This window comes from Musa acuminata, unplaced genomic scaffold, assembly GCF_036884655.1.
Source record: "Musa acuminata AAA Group cultivar baxijiao unplaced genomic scaffold, Cavendish_Baxijiao_AAA HiC_scaffold_1138, whole genome shotgun sequence".
In the NCBI taxonomy this organism is placed as follows: domain Eukaryota; kingdom Viridiplantae; phylum Streptophyta; class Magnoliopsida; order Zingiberales; family Musaceae; genus Musa; species Musa acuminata.
This window is the reverse complement of record NW_027021350.1, coordinates 3410468-3432433: the sequence shown is the minus strand read 5'-3', so window position 1 is coordinate 3432433 and position 21966 is coordinate 3410468. Positions and strand designations below refer to the sequence as shown.

The 21966-nt window shown below is 36.4% G+C and overlaps 1 protein-coding gene and 1 long non-coding RNA gene across 10 annotated transcripts; both read left to right on the top strand.

Moving 5' to 3' along the window:
• Nucleotides 1–1957: 1957 nt before the first annotated feature.
• LOC135671169 (uncharacterized) lies at nt 1958–2812 on the top strand. The gene is made up of 2 exons (XR_010512650.1): nt 1958–2057; nt 2180–2812. It is a non-coding gene; the product is annotated as an uncharacterized LOC135671169 (long non-coding RNA).
• Nucleotides 2813–14786: 11974 nt separating this feature from the next.
• Nucleotides 14787–21675, top strand: LOC135671202 (cell division cycle 20.2, cofactor of APC complex-like). 9 transcript variants are annotated; one of them, XM_065179179.1, is made up of 6 exons: nt 14787–14976; nt 15284–16708; nt 16802–16874; nt 16968–17040; nt 17955–18009; nt 19520–21675. In XM_065179179.1, exon 2 carries the CDS (start codon nt 15324–15326, stop codon nt 16551–16553), a length of 1230 nt encoding a protein of 409 aa, XP_065035251.1. In that variant the 5' UTR covers nt 14787–14976; nt 15284–15323; the 3' UTR covers nt 16554–16708; nt 16802–16874; nt 16968–17040; nt 17955–18009; nt 19520–21675. The 9 variants fall into 9 exon arrangements, with proteins under 9 accessions (XP_065035251.1, XP_065035244.1, XP_065035246.1 ...); XM_065179172.1 differs by having other exon boundaries at nt 14787–16708; nt 19520–19577; nt 21381–21675; XM_065179174.1 differs by lacking the exon at nt 17955–18009 and having other exon boundaries at nt 14787–16708; nt 19520–19577; nt 21381–21675.
• Nucleotides 21676–21966: the final 291 nt, after the last annotated feature.

Here is a 21966-nt window from a genome sequence, read left to right as displayed (position 1 = left end):
ACGATTGTCTTTTGCTTCTTAGAACTCCAACTTTAGATTATACTAAAGAAAGATGACATACCTTGACGTTGAGGTTTTATCATCAAAGTTTCTCGCCCAATCAGCATTAGCAAAGGCATGGAGATAAAGTGGAGTGGTTTTGCAGAGAAAGTGACCATGATTGAGGGTCCCTTTAAGATGCCACAAAATTTATTTATCCGCAGATCAATGCATAGCAAAAGGCTGGTGCATGCATTGAGATAATTTATTGACTGTAAATGAGATATCTGGACGGGTGAGAACCAAGTATTGTAAGGAGCCAAGTATTTGTCAGTATTGAGTTGAGTCTGTGGTAGGGCTGCCATCACATAATTTGAGTGATTCACTAATAGAGAGAGAAGAGAGAGAGGAGTAGCAACTTTTTTTGCATCCTAAATATGTCTTTGATAATAATTCTTGAATATACTTTGAGAGGAGGAGACCTAAGGATGTAAATGTTGCTTCCATCCTAAAAAGTAACTCAAGGGTTCTAAATCTTTAAGGGAGAATCGATCAGCCAAAAGACAAGCTATAAGCATGATGCATGATGAAATCTTCCGAGAACAATGCATGATGAAATCCACCGAAAGACAAGCTATAAGCTCTATGCCAGAAGCCAACCATTCCTGGAGAGACAGCTCTGAGAGTAGGAGGCTGATGATTTCTGGTAAATGGATCAGCAAAAACAGTAAAACAATTGTCTTCGTTGCATTACTTAGCAATGCAAACCGGGTTTAGTTTTTACAGTGTTTTTTATTTTTTGCTTAGTTTAAAGTGTTTTCTGAATAAGAAGGGAAACTTAGTAAAGTTTTAAAAACCTATAAAGGATAAATCATTCATTCATTTTTAAGTCTCGTGGTGAAAAGATCATTTACTTCTATGTTGGTTCAGGAGCATTGGAACCAAAGGCTCATAAGTCCGTCAAATCTTCCTTACTTATAAGTCCGTCAAATCTTCCTTACTTTTAGAGGTACTTTTTATAGCTTACATATGCTTTGAAAAGAAAAAAATATGCGGGTACGTCATCATCCAAAGTGGATAATTCCTTAGGGGCCACACCAATGGCCGATCGACCAAATGGTCCCTTATCATAAGTCGTGCACCTGAACTTCCCTACCGGAGGGAGCACTGATAAGGTCATTTAGTTCCACATTGGTTGAGGAGAAGTATGAGGAACCAATGGCTCATAAGTCCGTTAGGTCTCTCTTATCTTCAATGATATTTTTTAAAGCTCACATGCTCTGAAAGGACCCATCGACCAAAGCGCTCCGAAAGGGCCACGGACAATTCCTTGCGGGCCATACCAATGGCCGACCGATCAAATGGTCCCTTATCACATGGTTATAGTAATTATGATTTATATCTCTTGGTGATACTTTAATATGCTTGTCGGGTAATTTGTTATAAGCTGTCTCATGTTTAATTTAGGTTTTAGCTTAGTGTAAAAAACTATGAAACAAGACTCTCTATAAGTGGTCATTTTGTACGCAGAAATGCTAATGTTCTTATTAGTTAAAGCTTCTGTTGTTTGTGATACTTGCAGTTATTAGTAATTATGATTGACTTATAATTATGTTATAAGTTTTATCTCTCGAATCAATATTACTTAATGTGCTCGTTAGTATTCTGTTTTATACATCCATGCACGTTCTTCCACACCCTCAACAAAAATACGTATCATCCATTAATTCAACGAGATAACTCAATCATGTTGGTGTGGCACCGGTAGCATCTTCCTTCGGATCCTCCCATTCTTTCAGCTTATCTCGTCCACGTAGATCATGTCACGAAGAACACGACAATAATAGACATCGGAAACAATCACCGGCGTTTGATGGGAAGAAGAGACACCATCATGACGTTAACGCTGTGACGCAAGTCCCAAATATCACATCCCCTTCCTTCTCTATAAAAGCCAACCCTCTCACGCCTCTGAATCGATCATAAGAGCACCACCGAAGACGATAAGATGAGGACAGTCGTCAGGAGTCGTGCTTCTCTCCTCCTTACACTCGTTATCGTCGTCTTCCTCGTCACAGGTCAGCTCCTGCATGCCGTGAGTTAAAGCTTGTTTACGCCTCTGAGAACTATCTACTCTCGATCTACATCGAGCTGTAATGATCCTATGCATGTCTTTTGTGCATTGTTTGAACTGGTGTAGCGAGAGGGGAGACGACCCCTGTGAAGGAAGCGAACCCGCATATTCCATACCGTGCCCTGCGTCCTAGCAGTCAGCCCGCGTCCCGCGGAAGTCCCTATACGAGGGGATGCAGGTACAATGTTTACTGCGGTCGGTCTTCGACCCGTCCGCCTCCGCCTCCGCCTCCGCCTCCGCCTTCGACCCCATGAAAGGCTACTTCGGCAGCATGGAGGAGTAGTTCCTTTGACGACGCAAAATATATACAGGAGGCAGATACGTATAATATATATATATATATATACGCACGGATGTTCCCTCCATCAGTTTGTCTCATAATACGAGTAGTGTACATGTATTATTGTTAATTAGACTTGATTACTTTGTAGTTATAAACAATTAATTAATTAAGAATAAAAATGAGAAAGTGTCGTTTAGGGTCACATGAACATGTGCTAAATAGATTTATAAATATTATAGTGAGATAATTAGTATTAATGGTAAATGTAGAAAGAGAGAGGGAGAAATAAGAGGACTCTTCCAAGGACTATATTTAAGTGCACTTAATTTAGCCAAACTATTTTTTATAAGAGTTGAATGGATGGTAAAATTTATGTATCCGATCCTTGAAACATAATGACTTAATATTGTTGTAGACTTGATGGCTGTTATTATGTTTTCATTTATATTGCACTTGACAAGTATTCACAGTTTACATGTTGTTGTTACGAGGAAAATTAATTATATTATCTTTTGTATCAAAAATAGAGTAAAGATTTGAAGCGCTATTGAAGCTCCACATAATTAGTCAGCTGCCGTCACAAAAAGAAAATTGAGAAGATGCGTTTTCTTTGCTTTCTGATATGGTCGGAATATTTACCAAACACCTTTCCTCCAATTTAAATATTACTCTTTGATTCGTATTAAAAAAAAAAGATTATTCTTTGATGTTATTAAGTATTCATCAATGGTGTTTTTACATTACTGACCCTCGTAAACAGCAAAATAACATACATATCCCTTAATATATTTATATGTATAATGTATAAATATGACACAATATGTCTTGGTAGTTAGCCATGTCTCTTAACTAAATTTTTTATATAACTACTGTATGTTCAATTCAAAACCTTAGTGCATTTGTTTGATTTTACTAATTTTGATACAAAATCGAGATAGAGAGGGGAAATAATTTTTAAAACTAGGCTCAAGTCTATTCATTCATTTTGTATGTTTTATAAGTCTTTGACATTTATTGTGCTTCATTTGTTGATCATTATATCTTAAATAATATTGAACAATGATATAGCTAATCACGAGCTCGATATCTCAGTATTATATGATTGACACTTAGGTGTCACGTGGATAGCATCACGAACCTAACACATCGGTATCACATGATTGATACCTTGGTGTCATAGGGTTATGCCTTAACGCCATATGATCAACACAATCTTACTTATGATCTCATTGTATCCTCTGGATCACGATTATACTTAGTACTAGGGAAGGCGTGTAGTTGCTCATAACATTAAAGTATATCATTTAGCATAATGATCCTGAAACCCCACCTACATAAGCCCTTAGGGGTATTCTCTAACTTTCTGAGACTCTAATGAAAGAATTTGCTTTATCATATTCTTTTGGTCGATGTATTTAGGTCGTAGATTGTTTGGAAGACAACCAAATACAACACTAGCAATGATGCGGGGTATCTGAAAACTCAAATCATTTGTGAGGCAGCTGCTCTACAATCCCAAACCTCTTTTTGCTTGTCTAGCATCTTTTGTAAAAGCAAAGTCTAGCAAGGTGAATATGAACCTGTGCTGAAGTAGCAGATTCAGAACTAACCCAAAAACTTCACTATTGTACTAATTATTTTTGGGGGATTCTTTACTACTACTACTACTACTACTACTACTACTATTATTATTATTATTATTATTATTATTATTATTGTTGTTATTATTATATTTTGCCTATGTATTCATGCTGTGGTGAAAAATTGCAACATATGTCGTTGGATTTGTAGTGAAGAATTCAATGAATAAGCACCCATGGATAGGAGGCTGCAGTTGCACCACCTCAAGTCCAATTATGACAGAAACAATTGCACTCTTGGAGGGCCTCAAAGCAGCTTCAAGCTTCTTAACTTTCTCCACTTTGGATCAAACCTGACTCGTTTGAAGTGGTCAATTTTGTCAAGCAACTCTCTCTCTCTTATTTTTTGTTTTTTGAAAAACTTATTCTCTGATTTTATTTTTTTTCCTTATAGATTATCTTAGAGTCACAAGTATTTCTCCTTTTCCTAGATTTTCTAATAGTGTAAGCCATTCATATAGATTAAATTAATTAATATAATTTTTTATTTTATTTTAAATATATACATATAGAAAACCTTTTTAAGATATGCACAGTTCGTGTGGACACCTGGTGCTTACGAATACCTACAATCAGCTAGCGATAATGTTATCTTCAATGTCAAATATGCTTTATACAATATGCAATGCTCGCTATAGTTCGTAAGCATTCTAGTTTCATTTTAGTGGTCATCTATAACAAATAAACTCTGGAAATTAAGTTTAATCTAGTTCTTTTCTCTATACCTCTCTCTCTCCTTTTTTTTATTAATTATGTAGGAAATTTGTGGTAAAACATCTCTCTCCCTTAAATTATTTCTAAGTTAGTAAGCCATTAAATTGTTTCTAAATCACTCAAATCTTCTAGGACTATCCTAGATTCGAAGTTTGAAAATCTAAGGACATGTTCATAGGAATAAAAAAGAGTAGTATCATAGGTTTCATCTATTCTTCTCTTTCCTTTATCTTTCGAGGATTTTCTAAGTGACATGAAGACTATGATATATATTATAAAAATACTGATAAGATCAAACAATAAATGAAGAATAAGAGGAGGATTTAGAGGTTACCTTAGTAGTCTAGCTTTTTGCCAAGTCAAGTCTCTTTCTTAATTACCAAGAGGATTGATCGAATTCTAAAACTTGAACTTTAGCCTTGTAGAGGGAGGAGGGATGAGTGTCTTTGGGCTTTAGCCGAAGAGAAGATGAAAAAAAGAAGAGGGGGAGGTTTAAAGATTTTGAGGAAGAAGAGGATGAAAGATGGTGAAAAAGGATTGTGAGGAAGGTTTAGAGGGAGGAAGAGAGGAGGAGAGGTTGGCTAGGGAGAGGAATGAGTTAGAGGGTGAGTTACGACGGATCTACTATCGACCCTAACGAAATAGGGCTAAGTCGAGTTGTTAGTGTTAGAGCTAGCCCCAGAAAATTTACCACAAGGTAATTTTGGCAACCCAACAAGACAATAAAACAGAAAGAATAAAAGCGAGACAAGAACACCAGATATACGTGGTTCGATCAATTGACTTTGACCTACATCCACGGACGAAAGAGGAGCAAATTACTACTGCAAAAGAGGGACAATTACAAATGCCTTAGGAAGATGTTCCTAGGCCATAAAACACCCGAAAATACTAAACAAAAAAAACCTCAACTATAAGCCCAAACTATTGAACTGAGTATGGACTTAAACCCAAAGTAAACACTTAGGTTTTTCTTGTGGTGTTACTTGTGGTGCATCTGACTTCAAAGCCCAAGCCCTTATTTATAGTTCCAAGACGAGACAACAAGTCTGATTTTCCCGATGTGGGACTATGGGACTTGCCAAACTAACAAATCTCCACCTTGGCATGTCCCAACAAAACTTGCTCCACCTTCTTCATAACAGCCCCAACGGGCAATCACCAACAATGAACACCAACCAAGTCCAAGCACTACTTGAACTTGTAAACCGGAAGAGGCTTCGTAAACATATCAGCTGGATTGTCCTTCGTATGAATTTTCTGAACAAGGACTTTTCCCTCAGCAATGATATCCCGAATAAAATGAAACTTCACATCGATGTGTTTTGTCCTCTCATGATACATCTGGTCTTTAGTCAAATGAATAACACTTTGACTATCACAGTAAATTGTAGTAACACTTTGATGCAGACATAATTTGCTGAACAATCCTCTTAACCATAAAACTTCTTTGATCGCCTCTGTCACTGCCATATATTCTGCCTCTGTAGTAGATAAAGCTACGACAGGTTGTAAGGAAACTTTCCAACTAACTGCACAACCGGCAACGCAAAATACATAGCCTATCAAAGATCTTCGTTTATCAAGATCCGCAGCATAATCAGAGTCGACGTAACCAACCAAAGTGTCACGATTTTTCCCAAATTTCAAACAAACATCTGAAGTCCCTTGCAAGTATATGAGAATCCACTTCACAGCCTGCCAATGTGTTTTACCTGGGCGAGTACAAACCATTGCATACATAATACTACCGATGGCACTAGAATATGGAACTTTCACCATATACTCTTCCTCTTCAACTGATTGTGGTGACTGAGCAGCACATAGCCGAAAATGACTAGCAAGAGGAGTACTAACTGGCTTAGCATTTTTTATGCCAAACCTCTCCAAGACTTTCTTGAGGTAATTTTTCTGAGTCAGAAATAATTTTCTAACTCCTCGATCTCTTTTGATCTCCATGCCAAGAATTTTCTTAGCTGCTCCCAAATCTTTCATTTCAAATTTACTACTCAGCTGCATTTTCAAAGTGTGAATTTCTGACAAATTCTTAGCTGCAATAAGCATATCATCAACATAAAGCAACAAATACACAAAAGAGCCATCAGTTAACTTCCGGAAGTAAACACAACTATCATACATGCTCCTCGTGTAACCATGACTCAACATAAAAGAATCAAACCTCTTATACCACTGTCTTGGAGACTGCTTCAATCCATACAAGGATTTCTTTAACAAGCAAACATAGTCTTCCTTACCATCAACTTCAAATCCATGAGATTGCTCCATATAAATTTGTTCTTCAAGTTCACTATGTAAGAAAGCTGTCTTGACATCAAGTTGCTCCAATTCCAAATCATACATGGCAACTAAAGCAAGCAAAACACGAATAGAGCTATGTTTAACAACGGGTGAAAATACGTTATTAAAATCAACACCATGTACCTGACTATAGCCCTTTGCAACCAATCGTGCTTTGTACCTTGCATTTTTAACCCCTGGAATACCTTCCTTCCTTTTGAAGACCCATTTGCATCCAACAATTTTCTTACCCGAAGGCGGCTTCACAAGATCTCAAGTTCTATTCCGATGGAGAGACTCAATTTCTTCATTCATTGCAATCAACCACTTAGCGGAATTATCACAAGAAACTGCATCTGAGTAGGAAGTAGGCTCACCAACTTCACTTGTCTCTTTTGCAACAGACAAAGCATATGCAACCAAATTTGCATATCTTTGTAGTGGTCGAATTTCTCTCCGTGGTCTATCCTTGGCTATGGAATATTGCTCTTCCTCTGGATCATCTGCGTTAGTAGACTCGAGACCACCTACTGGCATTCTTTGAGTAGAAGAGTTCGACTTAAAAGAATCTGAACTACCAATCTCAAGCTCCACCTGCTTCTGCGCACTATCATTTGTACAACTAGTAGAATCCTCTTTGGAAGATAACATAGATAATTCATCAAAAGTAACATCTCTACTGATTATAAATTTTGGGGATTTGGGATCAGAACACCATAATCTGTATCCTTTCACCCTAGAAGCATACCCAAGGAAAATGTATTTTTTAGCTCGAGGCTCTAATTTTCCTTCATTTACATGCATGTATGCTGGACACACAAAAATTTTTAAATCAGAATAATCAGCAGGAGTACCTGACCAAACTTCCTCCGGAGTTTTAAAGTTAAGTGCTGCAGAAGGAGCGCGGTTGACAACGTAACATGCCATATTAATCGCCTCTGCCCAAAAGTCCTTTGTCAACCCTGCATTTGAGATCATACATCTCGCTCTCTCCAAGAGTGTTCTGTTCATACGTTCGGCCACACCATTTTGCTGAGGCGTCATCCTAACAGTGCGATGCCGAACGATTCCTTCATTTTTGCAGAATTCTTCAAAATCACCTTCACAAAATTCCATGCCATTATCTGTTCGAAACCGCTTAATCTGTTTACCTGTTTGCTTCTCAATCAAAGCCTTCCATTGTTTAAATGTTAGAAAAACATCATTTTTATGCTTCAGAAAATAAACCCAAACTTTCCTGGAATAATCATCAATGAAAGTCAACATATACCTGGCACCACCCTTAGATTGAACATGAGCTGGACCCCAAAGATCTGAATGAATATAGTCAAGAGTACCTTTTGATTTGTGAACTGCCGGAGAAGTGAAGCTGACTCTTTTCTGCTTTCCAAAAATGCAGTGTTCACAAAAGTCCAGTGGCCCAGTACTCTATCCGCAAAGTAGGCCCCTTTTGCTCAATATGTTCAAACCTTTTTCGCTTATATGACCCAAACGCATATGCCATAATTTGGTGATGTCAGAATCAGACAATGATGATGACGAAACTGCAACCGAACCTGTGACAGTAGTTCCCTGCAGAATATACAAGCTACCAGACCTACAAGCTTTCATAACAATAAGGGCACTTATAGAAACTTTCATAACTCCATCTTCAGCTGTGTATTTACACCCAAGGGCCTCTAGGGTGCCTAAAGAGATGATATTCTTTTCCAAATCAGGAACATGTCTAATATTAGTGAGCGTCCTCACAATACCATCATGCATTTTAATTCAGATTGTACCTCTACCAACAACATCACATGCGGCATTATTGCCCATCAAAACAATTCCACCATTACAAGATTCATATGTGGAAAACAAATCCCTATTGGGACACATGTGATAAGAACAACCTAAATCTAAAATCCATTCATTTTTAGACCTCGTCCTATCATCAATAGCAGAAAAAATATTTCCAACAATCTCATCAGTTGCTACACTAACTTCAGCGGATTCAGTAGTTTTTTCAACAAATTTTTCCTTTTGCTTTAATTTATTTTTCAATTTAAAGCAATCAGATTTAATGTGCCCCATTTTATGACAATATCTGCATTCCAAATTTCTATGTCTGGATTTAGATCTACTACTGTCAAATTCTCTTTTATCCATTCTCCCCCTAACAACCAGACCCTCAGCCTAATTCTTTCTACTTTCCCTAGTGATATTCTTGTCTATCTGCTCCTTAGATTTCAGTGCAGATTTAATTTCTTGATACAAAACTGTTTCTTTTCCATAAATCAAAGTATCACGGAAATGCTTAAAAGATTGGGGAAGAGAACACAAGAGTAACAAAGCCTTATCCTCATCATCAATTTTTGCATCTATATTCTCCAAATCCATAACCAAAGAATCAAACTTATCAAGATGCGAGAGTATAGATGTACCTTCAATCATCCGAGGCATATACAGACTCTGTTTCAAGTAGAGACGATTCTCCACTATCCTCTTCATGTACAAGGCTTTAAGCTTGTCCCACATGCTCTTAGCCGTAGTCTCCATAGCTACCTCCCGTAAAACCTCGTCAGAGAGATTTAGAATGATGCTTGATCGGGCCTTCTTATCCATACCCGCAAGCTCTTCTTTTGACATATCATCTGGAATGCTCTCGGCTCTCTGTAGTACCAAATCAACTCCGTCTTGAACTAGAATGGCCTCCATCTTGAGTTGCCACAAGCCGAAGTTGACATTTCTGTCGAATTTCTCGACAACAATCTTTGTTATTGTCATCGTTGCCAAAAGATCCCAAAACCAGGCTCTGATACCAGTTTGTTAGAACTAGCCCTAGGAAATTTACCATAAGGTAATTTTGGCAACCCAACAAGACAATAAAACGGAAAGAATAAAAGCGAGACAATAACACTAGATATACGTGGTTCGGTCAATTGACTTTGACCTACATCCACGGACGAAAGAGGAGCAAATTACTACTGCAAAAGAGGGACAATTACAAATGTCTTAGGAAGATGTTCCTAGGCCATAAAACACCTGAAAATACTAAACAAAAAAAACCTCAACTATAAGCCCAAACTATTGAACTGAGTATGGACTTAAACCCAAAGTAAACACTTAGGTTTTTCTTGTGGTGTCACTTGTGGTGCATCTGACTTCAAAGCTTAGGCCCTTATTTATAGTTCCAAGACGAGACAACAAGTCTGATTTTCCCGATGTGGGACTATGGGACTTGCCAAACTAACAGTTAGCAGTAGTATCGCTAGCTTGGGCAATGCTATCATCATTTGGCAGTATGCACTAGTAGTTGTACTGCTAGGCACAATGTCTGTTGATCCTTCCTGCATGATACCCGAACTTATAGCATGAAATCCAATCTTCGGCACATTAACAAATCCTTCAACTCAATGTCCAATTTCTGGTATGATACTTTTCTCGACATAATGTTTGTCTCTTCTACTTCGATAATTTGCTCTCATGATTCGAGTCTTTGATTGATGTATTTTTTACATCACTTATTTCAAAAGCATATTAGTTCATAAATTTATCAATTAATTTTATTATTAAAAATTCAGCATTCAATAGGGGTGAATTAGTGCTAGTATAGATTTTTCATCAACTTGAATTTTCAGTTTGAAAAAAATAAGTATCAAAAATAAAATTAAATGGAAATTTAAGCACAAGTAAGAAATACAAACTAAAGAGAGAGATACACATAATTTAAAAATATTCGATTTTCTCAACTTATGTCCACGCTTAATTTCTCTAATTATGAGCCTATCAGTTTTTACTAATGATCTTTCTTTCAATAAACAAAGATCAATTATTCTTTTTATAACCTTCTCTTTCTCGAGGTTTAAGAAAGAATCTTGCATTCAATCATTTACAAAGAACTCTTGCCTCCTCGTTTAAAGTGACATATTAACTCAAGAAAATAAGGAGTCCCAAACAACAAAGAGTTCAAATACTTTACGAGCTCAAGGATAAATGCTCCACTAACCAAGCCTGCATATGTATATATGACCCACAAAAAACTTTAAAAATAAAATCAAAATATTCAAAATCTTATGATATTGGGATACTAGTACAACCATTAATTTCAGAAGGTACTACATGCAACTTTTAACATAGACCAAAGTTATTAACTTAGGTACAAGCGGTACCATTATTGTTTAACTTAGGCGATACCATTATTGTTTAACTTCTAAGGGCCCACAATTTAAAGCCTAATGATTGTTATAGTAAATGAGCTCTATTTTAGCCCAATTTGAATTTGACCAATGTTATTAAACATCAACCACTCTTTGGGCACATTATGAAAGCTTCTAGTAAGTTTTCAAACTTTCTAGCACATTATTAAAACTTTCAACATATTATCCAAACTTGTAGCATGCCATTGAATATTCCAACATATCACCCTTTCCTCTAGCTTAAAATTTAATTTTTGGAATATCGATCAATTCTCTAACTCGATGTTGAATTCCTCGGCTTGATGACTTTTGGACATGATGACCAATTCTCCGGATTAATATTTGACTATGAATCTTTAGTCAAGGTATTTTTTATACCACTTATCTTAATAAACATTAGTTTCTCTATTTTTTTTAAATTGATTTCATCATCAAAATTTGAGATTTAATAGTTATCACACTTCTCAACACCAATGTCTCATCTTCGAGGATTGAGGGTAGAGGTAAAGGATTAAAATATTATGAAACAAGCCTTGAAATAGTCCTTCTAAGCGTCGATAGAGGTAATAGTCCATTGGCTTTGATAATGTAAATATAACATTTCAAGTTGATGGATGGCCTTAGGAAAGGAATTATTGAAAAGAGCCAATAGTGCTTTCCTCTTTTTCTTCGATCTATCTCTTCGCTTTTGAGCATTTCTCCAACCACAAGGGTAAAGAAATTATTTCTCGATGGAGTATAAAATATATGGTTACGTTGTGATAAGAGTTGAGGGAAACTACACCCATAGTTGTGGGAGACTACAAAGCATGCACTGCAAGAATCAAGCTCACTAGTATTAAAGCTTATAGAGGATATTTTCAACTCTTTAAGTAGGGTTATATGATGGTCAAGGAGACTACAGAGACCAACAGAAAGACCTTGAGTATATTTTAAGAAAAATTGTTACACCTTCAATCGATCGTAAATATATAGAGGAGAAATACCATAATTAAAGGCATGATAAGGGATCTTAGGGAAGGAGTTGTTATATATTCAATGAACAATGTAAGAGTTGCAAACTGAGAATGTTGAGTTCGATCTAGGAGTGTAGAATTTGGAGAAATTGATATTTGATCTATAGGTGTTGGTAAATGAGTTTTGGATCATAGGGATGTGGATCTCTTATCTAGATATAGAGTATAAATAGTTTGAGATATTCAAGAATGATCTTTTCTATTTTTCTAAATAGATTTATTAATATGGTTATAATTTTTATTCTGTTTGAGCCACAATGTATAAAATAGATATATTTATGTGTCTTGACATCACACTAGACTCTAGCTCGAATACAATGTATAAAATGGATTAGTTGGTTCTACAACACAATAGGAAAATGCTCAATCATGAGCTAGAGCTATCTAAATTGCACCTCATGCCTCATCATTTGTATAGGGGTTTAAAGTGGCAACTTTCAATTCTAATGAGAAAATGATTTCCAAACTAAAAGTGTTGACAAATGAGTTGAAGGTCATAGGAATCGTGGTACTGAGTATAAATAGTTTTAATGATTCAAGAATGGTATTCATTATTTTTAGTTTGGGGAAATGCTTATATGACAAACTAGAGCTAAACAAGTGCCCGAGGACACTTGTAATAATTCTTCGTAATCTTCACCCCATGTGGGCATAGTAAGCTGGTGTGGACTGCAAAGGAGGGCTTCCTTCTAGTTCTAGTAGTTGCTAACCATCCTTATCATGGTTAATGGGAGCAAGAGTAGATTTGATTGTCATGAAATTGCCCATGCGCCTCATTGTTTGAGGAGCATCTTAGGGCTAGTGCAACCAATAGAGTCTCAACTCTCCTACTTTTGAAGGGCAATCTATCTTTAGGCATACTAATACCTTGTATTTCTAGTATTGAGGCGGGCCAACCTTTTTTTATAAGGCTTCTTCCTTAGCTTTTCTAGGGGAATTGTATTTTGGTCTTACATCTTATGCTTCATCAACCTTATATTTTATATTTCCTTTTGTCTGATATCTTTTTTTCTTATCGGCCTTATCACTTATACTCCAATTTATCTTTTATGTCATTAAAATATTATTTTCTAAGTTATATCTGGCTTGTATACTCTTTTTTTTTATTTTAATTGTTTTCTTCAAAAGATTATAGCTCTATCTCAAACCGACATGATTATCATACCCTGAATATGAAGATATGTTATATGAGAGTCTTAACCCTAATATTAGAGATGAAAAAGTTATATTCTAACTTGGGCTCTCAATTTCAAAGGATATGAGCATCTCTTTCCTTTTAGATTTTTTATTTTTATTTTGATGAATAAATATTTTCTCCTTTGTATTAAGTTTATGTGATCTAATTATTATAATACCATAGATAGATAATAATACTATGAAATTGACAAGTCATGTTTGAGTTTAGGGACCCCTTAATATTGCCTTAGTGATGTATACGATTACCCGATGTATACATTTCAACTTGGAGACTAAAATAAAACTCATAGTATGATTGAGCTGTCTAAACTTGCACAAAGGGTTGGAGATTTATTTGCTTGAGTGAGATCACTATCAAATGTTTGGGGTTTAGGAGTTCAAGGGCTAGACCTTTTAGCGATTAGCTATTAATGGTTTAGGGTTTACTTTTATATCTATAGACCTTCAAACCGAGATTATACTTTTAGTTTTATTAAATATTATATCTTTATGTCGAGATCAAACTTATAGTTTAGTTAGTTCTTATAGATTAATAGATAAAAGTTATTATTTTTGACGTGACATACCTACTCGAGTATGCTAATCCCTTTTAGACTTAGATGGCCAATATATAGAAGCTTCCAAAATGTACACAAATATGAAGGCATTTTGTAATGAATTATCAATATGTTTTGAATGTCCATTTTCTTGAATTTATTTACGACCGCAAAGAAGTGAGCATCTTATATTTGTAAATAAAATATATGATCATCATGTTACACAGGATAAACATAAAATGGTAGTGCTGCTTATATGGTTGTTATATAAAAATCATTTGACTATGTCTAGGTAGGCATATTAGATCGACATCAACTACTAAGATGTATGATATCATCTTGAATGATACAATATCACAAAATCTGTATAGCGCCTCATTCATCATCATAATGAATGTATAATAATAAAAATTTATATTTGGATTCAAGAAACTACCAATTGGATGCTTAATTCATGTGAAACAAGATTACTCTTACATGTATTAAAAGCTATTAATTTTAATATTAAAATTAAAATATCTGCTAGATGTGATTGATTATATTGTGAATTGACACTCATAACAATTATATTAATAAAAATATTATTATTTTAATATATTAATTAAGAATGATAATGCCAAGAATTGTTTTCTTAATACAAATGAAAAAGGTAAAAATAAGTTATATATATATATATAACGGTATGATTTAAAATTACACTGCTATGTATTGGTTAGTTGAGTATAACGGCATGATTTTGAAACATAACGCTTGCTCGGTGGTATTTATATAAGCGGAGCCCCCTCCATTGCACACCTAACAACCTCTCCCTTCCCTCCCTCGCGCTCTCCCCTTGGCTCTCGGCTCTCCTCTGCTCTGTTTGCGATCTCGTCGTTCTGTCCGGGTCGGAGCTTCTCGCCGGCGAACGGGCACAGTTGGGAGCGAGCACCCTCCTCTTCGATCTGGGGGGGAAGAATTTAGATTCTTATTGCGGTGATCTCATTCCGTCTCCTTTTCTGAAGGTTCCGTTTCGCTTGGTTCTTGAACAGTCTAAGTTTCGATTCGGGTTCAAGATTTTGTTGGATTTTGATTTTTCTTCGTTGTGATCGATCGTAATTGACGTTTCCAGCGACTTGAATTTTGTTGTTCTTGGGGTTCTTGATCAATTCTTGGTTATCGATAATCTAGGTTTTCGAGTTTCTCTCGAGAAGATCAATCTTTCTTGTTTTCTTGATCGTTTCTGGTTTCTTGTTTTCTTGATCGTTTCTGGCCACAAGGCCGATTCTCGTTCTGTTTTCCATTGGCAAAAATGGCTTCTTCTCGTTCTAGGCGTGTGGAGTACGACCGCTTCATCCCGTTCCGGTCGGCGATGGACATGGACTACGCACGCTTTGCCCTAACCATGCCTTCGCGACCGCAGCGTGATGGTTCGAGAGAATCCCCATCGAGCGTGGCGTACCAAAAGCTTCTTGATGAGTGCATTTTGAAGAACAGGTCTCGTATCTTCGCTTTCAAGAGTGCACCCGAAGCGCCGGCCAGCATGCTGCCCCAATTTGACGAGCCCATTCGGCCGCAGAAGAAGCAGCAGAGGCGAATCCCTAGAGAACCAGAGAGGGTTTTGGATGCCCACGGCATGTTGGACGAAGATGGTTTGAATCTCCTTGACTGGGGAAGCAATAATATGTTGGCGATTGGCCTCGACGACACAGTGTGCCTCTGGGATGATGCAAACAAGTCGACTAAGGTGCTTCTACAAGCCGTAGAAGACAGCGGACCTATCACTAGCATCAGCTGGTCGCCGGATAGCACAGTTCTTGCTGTCGCATTAGGCAATTCAGTTTTAGCCTTGGTTGATCCGGCAACAGGACAAGATGTGAATGTGACGGAAGAAGATGAGAACCAGACCCCTGTGTTGTCACTTGCCTGGAGAAGTAATTCAATCTTGACGGTTGGAAGATCTGATGGCACTGTTGTTGATTATGACTTTAGAAAGGATGATACGTCCATCTGTTTCTATAATGGGCATCGGCGTGGAGTTTGCAGTCTTAAATGGTCTGCGTTGTCGGGGCGATATTTGGCTAGTGGAGGGCATGACAAACTAGTGCACATATGGGATGCCTGCATGCCGGTCTCACATCACCATCCACGCCGACATCAGTGGCTTCACCGCATTAGCAGCCACACTTCCATTGTGAAGGCCCTTGACTGGTGCCCAACTCGGAGCAACCTGCTGGCTTCTGGTGGAGGTCGCAATGATCATTGCATTAAGTTTTGGAACACTGTTAATGGTTCTTGCTTGAAATCGATCGATGCTGGCTCTGAAGTTTGTGCATTGTTGTGGGACAAGAACAAATCCGAATTACTAACCTCCCATGGTTCGCCGAAGAATCAACTCACCCTATGGAATTACCCATCCATGACGAGAGTGGCTGAGCTTTCCGGTCATTCATCCCGGGTTCATTTCTTGGCTGGGAGCCCATTGGGAGGTGTAGTAGCTTCTGCAGCAGCAGATGAAACACTCAGGTTTTGGAATATCTTTGAGACTCCCAAAACAACAAAACCTGAATTGCCCTTTGCCCGATTTAGTGTCATAAGATGAAAAGGCTGATAGGTGGAAAATATTATGAGAGCAATATGAAAGACTTCTCTGGTGCTTGACTTGAAAATCCATTGTTGGCAGAGTTGCACAGAGAAGTTTGGTGGAATTAAATTGACAACACATTTTCATAGTAAGAATGAGTGCAAGCGCCTATGGTAAGTTAGAAGCCTTACAACATTTTACAGCAGATTACGAGAGCAATATGGAAGAATTTTCTAGTGCTTGACATGAAGATCCATTGTTGGCAGAGTTGCACAGAGAAGTTTGGTGGAATTAAAGTGGCAACACATTTTCATAGGAGTATGACTGCAAGCGCCTAAGGTAAGTTAGAAGCCTTACAACAGTTTACAGCAGATTATGAAAGCAACGTGGAAGACTTATCCAGTGCTTGACATGAAGATTCATTGTTGGCAGAGTTGCACAAAGAAGTTTGGTGGAATTAAAGTGGCACCACATTTTCATAGAAGTATGAGTGCAAGCGCCAAAGGTATGTTAGATGCCTTACAACATTTCAGCAGGCATAGTTACGGCTTAACTATGTGGTTGCAGCTGCAAGCCTGATTTTTGTATCCAATTTTACTTTCAGCTTTGCATAGTAATCGATAGAATCTTTGCCTGCTTGATGAAACATGCTTTCTATGACCACTTCATCATTGCTGCCACATTTTATTAAGCTTCAAGCCTTAATAATTATAACAATGTTGAGTTTCTTCCTCTCCTTACTGTATGAGAAACTGTGTTGACATTATTCTTTGGTTTCTTATGTTAACCATGCATAAATAGATCAAAGAGGTTGATGCTTATATTTTTTGTTTTTGCTTTGATTTTTTGAACTTTTGTCAAAGAGGTTGAAAAAATTTGGAAAATTGTGGAGTTTTACAACTAGAATTGTGTTTGACAGTCAAAAGAACTGTGCTGATCAACCACTCAGATGTCATGTGAAAAAACTGCTTACGAAATGGATAACTTCTAATCTGAAATGGTTCCATTATATTCATACATAGTGAATAATCTCCAAGGACAAGATAAGTTCAGGAGTGAAATCCAAGCCTAAATTATTCTGATTTGAGTAAGATGTGTCATAATTTCTGTACAGAGCAGTTACTAGACCTATGAGAACTGTAAACCAAATTGAATACTGTAATTCTTAAGAGAAACCAAACAAATAAATCTGTGTTTGATAAAGATGAGGCATTATAATTCTGTTTATTACTTTTTTCTTTTTCTCTGCGAAATGAACAAAGGTATCGAATTTACATGGCTTTCCATGAATATACTTGGTCCTCTGCAACATAGATACACTTCTGGTCCTAAGATAGGTCTTGAAAAATGGTGTAAAATGGGATATAATGCAAGTTCTAAAATTTGGATATACTAACAGTAACAAATGCTTTATTACAGTGATAGTGGAGTAGTACCTGTCCTTCTGGATAATGGGTCTTCATTGAATCCGAAGGTTCTGATTTATGATTATTTCAGTCTGCTAGAATTATCTTGCTGAATGTGCTTATTTTTGTATTTTTGAATCTATTTGTGTATCTAATCTGTCAAATACATACATGAATTTAATTGTACATATATGCTGGCAGCTTGTACATTACAATACATAGTAGAAATTGCTCTTATTTACTATCTAATTTTGGGCCCCTGTTTGTGAGTACCTAACTGGTAGAGGAAAGTAGGTGGTGCGATGCATCCATTATCCTTATGTTAAACGATAGACTTCTAGAAAGATCTCATCGAAATGGTTGTGAAATAAGTAAAGATTATATGTGGGTTGTGATTATTCTTAACGTAACTTATGATTGCCTTGTTAGTCTAAGTTTGTGGCGTCGACAATGATTGTGTTTGGTCTAGTTGTCTGGATCTGACCATTCTAGTAAGTTTGGTTTGAAAAATTTTAACCTAGTAAAGTCTGACCATTCTAGTAAGGTTGGTTTGAAAATCTTCAACCTCACGAAGCGACTCTCATATTCCAAATCTAAGTGGAATTGGGTCCAATATTTCTTGTTTGATTGAGCTCAAGTTATAGCTTTAGTAGACTACACAGTGCTTCGTATCTATTATGATCACACAATACAATTTAACCCAGACCGTTATAAAATAGGAGGTATATATTGGTTTGAGCGTGAACTTGTACACAGATTGGCCCCCTATTAGCAGTCTGTCCTTACCTATTATAGAAAGAAAAAAGCCTATTTAACGCTGGTTTGGGGCTCGTGCTTGCGAGCCCATTGCATCATACTCGTAGAGCCTGCAAGCCACCTGTCATCCGCCGAGTGCTTCCAAAATGCTTCCTCCTCTTCTCCTTCTTCTACCTTCGTCATCCTCCTCCTCCACCACCACCACTTCCTCTTTCTCCTTCCTCTTCCTCAGCCTTCTTCCTTCTTCTTCCTCCGCCTCCTCTTTTTCCATCCTATTCCTCGTAATTCCTTCTTCCTCCTTTCCTCCACCATCATTTGTTCCTTCCTCTTCTCCTTCCTTTTTCTTCCTCTTCGAGTCTTTCGTATGCATGTACCATCTGTCAATACAAACAATATGCATCAGTCTAACCGAGGACTGATCTAGTTGGTCAGTACGAGATGACAGTCCATCATGACCATCTTTGTCAAGCTGTATCAATTTGGCTTTTTTGCTACATATTTTACTTAAGGCTAAGATGTATCTCCATATTGATTGACAGATAGGGAAAATAAGCAGGATCAGATTCAGTTTTTCTTTCTTATACCATTTTGGTGATCATACCACTGAAGGCCCTATTTATTTTCAGCTTTGTACAATGAGGTTTCAACCTAACATCACTATGATTATAGATTAAGTTGTTAGCAAATTGCTTCACTATTAAAGATATTTCACCTCCAACAATATTCTCATAAACTGTCATTTGTGATGCTTCAGTCATATGTTGAGGCTTACCTTTTTTTATGTTATGATCAAGTCACATTCCTTTTTTGTTTGTTATTCAGGGACAAAGAAACTCAGAGCATTAATGCTTCACTTACTGGACTTGGGAATCATGTTCAAGTATCCTTTGGTTGTTGAAGCTTTTGTATTATTCCTTTACTAAGTATCTTTGGTGGTTTATCAAATTTTATTATTAAAAAATTATAGTGCTTAAATTGATTCTCTTTCTTGTCTAGCTACTGGCTTGCCCCTTGACATTTTGTAGTCTTTCTTGCAAATTAGTTATAATTACTATAAAGGAATTCCGACTTCTGTTAGTTTTTCTGTTATGTAGGAAAGAAGAATGTGACATTATCTAATTCTTGAATTACATTATAGATATTGCTTTTTTATTACAAGTCATTCATCAATAATATTTTTCGAGATATTTTGATCCCTTTAGCCTTCTTTCTCTTTTATTTGTCTTTCGCTTTGCACTTTCCTAGCAAAATATAGTACAAATTGATATTTAGCTCCATCTTTTGTCATTTTAAAACTAACAAATTATCTTATTAAGAATGAAGTTTTTTCAATAGACAATACATTATTGGAGTTGAATGTAAAGGTATTGAAGATAATACCTTCACTATTGATGAATAACTTGAAGATTGCACAATTAGCTGATACTGGACTTTCTATTGGTGGCTCTGCTTATCTAAAGTATGTTTCTTTTATCCCCATTGAACATGATGCAGTGATTAGTTCTGTGGTTACTCTAAATGTGCATTTATATAGGTACGGAATCTAGGAGTATATTATTACATTAGCTATGTCATTGAATGATGAAATTCACAAAATATATCTTTCTAATTTTTTTTTATTTTGCTGACATGAAGTCCATTCTCTAATCTTACATCGGAAATATTTTATTGATGTCACTCGCTTACTGTTATATGACATGTCATATTTAGTTATCTGTCTCTTTGTATTGATCTCCCTTAAGATTCAGAAAGTTTATTGTATGATTGATGGGCCGCTACTGTCATCTGCTGGGATAATGTTTGTTTGATTATACTTATTGGGGTCATGCGATACTGAATTTTTTAGTCATCATGATTTAAATTCAAACACCCGCAATTGTGGTTGCTTTCCATCTGACCGAACAAATTTTGGTGCTATCAGTTTCTTTGGTGAGTTAATGTTGCTTTGATATTAGGTCAAAGAAATTACAAAAATCATAGAGAATATGAAGAAGTCAGAAATAATGAATGCCAATTTTTAGATATTTTGGTGGTCTTAAATGAAATAAAATGCAAAGTTAGCTTTCTTGAGGTATGAGAGTTCTCTCTCGGTGATTGTTATTTATCAAATCTTAAGAAGGATTAGTGACCAAATGACACTCCTATAATATGGGTTCTTTCTCTTCTCTTTTCAAAATTTTCTATGGAGTAGATGTTAATAAATCCAAAATTGAGAAATTTGTGGACTTTCTGCAACCTTGGGGTATGAGTTTTATCAATCATTTTAATCTGTTCATTTCCTAGGTAACAACAATTGCAATAGGTGGATATGGAGGATGCGATAATGTCACTTGGTAGAATGACTTTTCTTGGTTTTCAGCTCTTTTGTTGCATACTTCCGACTTTCAATAGTATTTCTAGAGTAATTGTGATCAAAATCTTTGTTAAACTTGCTTATCAAAATCAAATGATTTATATTGTCTCTTAAAAGGTTGCCGAAATTAAGTGTGTAATTCATACCCTTGATGTTGAAACTATATTTTTTTTATGAAATTAAGTGTAGTTCATTTATGACATCTGTATCGAATATTTACAATCTTTTTTGCTTATCATAGTATTATTTCTCACTCAAATTGAAATGGCTAGCAAGAAAACTATAAAAGTACTGAGAGAACATATTTGCTGCTTCTTAACTTGAGTTCAGGAAACGAGGCCTTTTAGTCATATGTTAAAACACTGGAATTTATCCACTCTTTGGAAGAACTCAATCGATTGTATTTAGATGATTATTTGAAGCTTTTATTGTTAATGTCCACCAGCTGAGCCTTGGTAGAATCATTAGGTTTGGGAATAGATGTATATGCATTAATGAATCATGAAATTTTATGATCATTTTCTATTGTGTATAAAACAAATTGCATTGTTAGTTAATTCTTTATGTTGTAGTTCTTCTTTTATTTTTCATGTGCTAAGGTATCAAATCTTCAGTATTGACCCTACGGTGGTCCCTCTTGGATTCTTGTGCTATATATGTTGCTGTCTTTGCTTTTTCAAGTAGTTTTGGGTACCAATTCTGATTTACTGTCCTGGACTGATATGGTGTACCATGGTATAACTAAGCAATGATTTCAGGTATGACTGATACACATAGTATGCCGGCATGTATCATGGTGCATTTTTCATTTTCCGTGTTTTTTTCGCGGGGGGGGGGGGGGGGGGGGGGGGGGGTGGGAGAAGAATGAAGAAGAAAAATGGATAAAGGGGTAGAGGAGAAAGATAAATACTAAAGA